Source organism: Echinops telfairi, unplaced genomic scaffold, assembly GCF_000313985.2.
Source record: "Echinops telfairi isolate 266 unplaced genomic scaffold, ASM31398v2 ScPeMD7_443;HRSCAF=831, whole genome shotgun sequence".
NCBI classification, from domain to species: domain Eukaryota; kingdom Metazoa; phylum Chordata; class Mammalia; order Afrosoricida; family Tenrecidae; genus Echinops; species Echinops telfairi.
In genome coordinates, this window is record NW_022104341.1 from 36,138,542 (window position 1) to 36,141,338 (window position 2,797).

The window sequence follows — 2,797 nt, forward strand, 5'->3', positions numbered from 1 at the left end:
TTCATTGTTATAAATTGAACATGATTATAGTGATTAATCACAAAACAATATGTCATTATGTATTGTGAAATATTTATCTCTAATGACAAATAAATGAAATTTTGTCTTGAAGCATGGTGTAGCATGGGTATCAGTCCTCATGCCGGGTACTTGTCTGTGGGCATATCTGCATGTGGGCCGACCCGCCTGGAGATGGATAGAGGAGTGGTGTCTCGGTTCCTAAGACCATCGGAAATATGTTTTCTGATGGTTTTAGGCGATCCCTGTGACAGGGTCATTCGACTCCCAAAAGGGTCGCTACCCACAGGTTGAGAACCGCTGCCATAGAGGCAGTCTACTCTGTCCTATAGAGTCACTATCAGCTGGAATAGACTTGATAGTTGTGATTTTGGTTTTGTATGTGTCTTGTGTCATCAAAATAAAGTTTGTTTCTTTAATTGAGACCTACTGAAAATGAATTAAATAACTGGAGAAATATACCGCATCCATGGACTGGAAATTAAATGCTATAAAAGTGACATATTTCCCCTTTCTGTTATATAGATTATATATAATTTAAATAAAAATTCTAACAGGTGTTATTTTGAACCTTGACAAACTTATCTGACTTTATATAAAAGTTAAAAATACAAAAGACAACAAAAACACTCTTTAAGAACAACAATTTGAGAGAAGTTGCTCTATACCTCACTGCATTTTCGTTAATTCCAGCTCATAGTGACTCTATATGACAGAGACACAGAGTAGACTGATAACAATGTGATAACAAGAGACCATAATAATGAAAACTAGAAAAACAAATGAGATTATGATTTATGTGCACCCTAACTGACCAACAATGGAGTTGTGACGGAATACCATTACTACATTAGGAACTACCTAGACACTGTACTCTTAGACATTTCAATCTAAGATTTTGACTTCGGTATAAATATTACCTCACATTAACACATTTAAGCAAGATTCTTTTTGTTTGAGGGGGGAGTCAATTGAATTGTTTTATTAGGGAAGAAATTCATGTAGCCTTCTAGCATGGAGAATACCTCACACAACCAAACCAGTTGCTGTGGAGTTGATTTCAATTAAGCAAAAATCTTAAAATCATACCTGGTTATGCTTTCTTCTACTGACACTAGCTATGTCCTCTTCACTTTCCCAGGGACTCTGACTTAAGAAGAATGACAGATTTGAGAGCCATATTAAAATATGATTCCATATTTTATAAATTTTATTTGATGTTTTATAAATATAACAAAAATTCAAGAAAAATTGAAACCATGAAAAATATAAACTGTACTTAGTATATGTGATACTAATTCCTTATACTATAGCTAGATACAAATCACAGTGCAATGTCTATACTACTCCTTTGTGATAACAAAAATATTACAACAGAAATAAGTTTAAATAAAACAATCTCTTGTAATATTGGAGAGGTGCTAGTAAAGAATGGTAGTGATTGAAGCAAAGGTTTCAAAATAAAAATATGAATAATTTCACTCATATCTTTGCTCTAATTATAAGCCCCTCTATCAGTTCACTGGATAGCTCACGTTTTCTCCTATGGAGTCTCTTAGAGTATAACATGTATAATCAGCATGGATGCTAATTACCTTTTTCCATGGCTAAAGTAATCATTGTGCGAGTATTGCGATGGTCCCAGCAGTTGCGAGTGTCTCCTGCGGTCTCCCCGAGTCTGGCTTTCCTGTGGCGCGGGTTTCTCCCCAGCTGATGTTGATGGTCAGCCCCGGCAAGTAAAGTTCAGAAGATTAAGAAATACTGAGAGAAAATTTTGTTTTCATATTTATTGACTATAATTTGATCCCATGTTTCCGAACCTCTATAAACGTAACTATATGTGCTATACGGCAACAATGTCTTAAGTGTGTTTTATGGAAGATTAATTTACATGAAAAAAGAATTCTTTGGTCAATTTAATTTGGTAGATGTTAGATTAAGCAACACTCAAAGGAACATGATCTCCTACACGAACACACACAAACACTCATTATAGGATTTCTCTGTCTTGTTATAGCGCATAACAGCACAATGGGGTAAATTCTATTTTACCTAAACTTAATGTCTTCAGACACATTTTACCAAAAGCATCTTTTGTTCTGAGAAATCTTCCCTAGAAAAAGCTGATTGAAATAACAGAACATATAATATCATTTGTTATTTCACATACAATCCCATTTATAAAAACCACCCTCCACTTTAAGAGAAATTTTCCAAGTAGGAAAAATAATGTAATCTATCTTTAAAATATTAGAATGTATATTCCAACTGATTAATTTTAAAACTATGAATCTGGTAAAGTTAATATAGAATACTTTCCTTGGGTAGGCAAGTTTTGTCATAATTTAGGAAAAAAAACATAAATTGAATTAATATTTGTAAAGTTGTTTTCAAGGACTGTCACCATATTTTGCTGCTGACTCCTAGCAACCATATGGACAACAGAACAGAACACTGCCCGCTCCTGTGCCATCCTCACAATTGTTCTTCTCTTCTGCCCACTCTTTTACCAAAGATGATATACTTTCGCAGGGCCTGGTCTCTCCCGACAACATATCCTAATTATGTGAGATGAAGTCTTGCCTTCCTGGCTCTAAGGGGCATTCTGGCTGTGCTTCTTCCAAGAGAGATTTGTTAGTTCTTGTGGCAGCCCGTGGCACCGTCAAGATTCTTACCACAATTCAGATACAGCGATTCCTCTTTGGCTTTCCTTATTCAAAGTCCAACTTTCACAGGCATATAAGATCGCTGAAAATACCATAGCTTGAGCCAGGCACAC

The 2,797-nt window shown here is 35.3% G+C and overlaps 1 protein-coding gene across 1 annotated transcript in view; it reads right to left on the reverse strand.

The window, feature by feature from the left end:
* Window positions 1-2,797, reverse strand: part of SPATA1 (spermatogenesis associated 1) — a 62,125-nt gene that overhangs the window by 36,156 nt on the left and 23,172 nt on the right. Inside the window, exons 6-7 of the mRNA XM_045292119.1 lie at window positions 1,614-1,728; window positions 1,108-1,168 (exon numbers count right to left, since the gene is read on the reverse strand). Coding sequence (XP_045148054.1) covers window positions 1,108-1,168; window positions 1,614-1,728 — 176 coding nt within the window. The remainder of the gene's footprint in view (window positions 1-1,107; window positions 1,169-1,613; window positions 1,729-2,797) is intronic.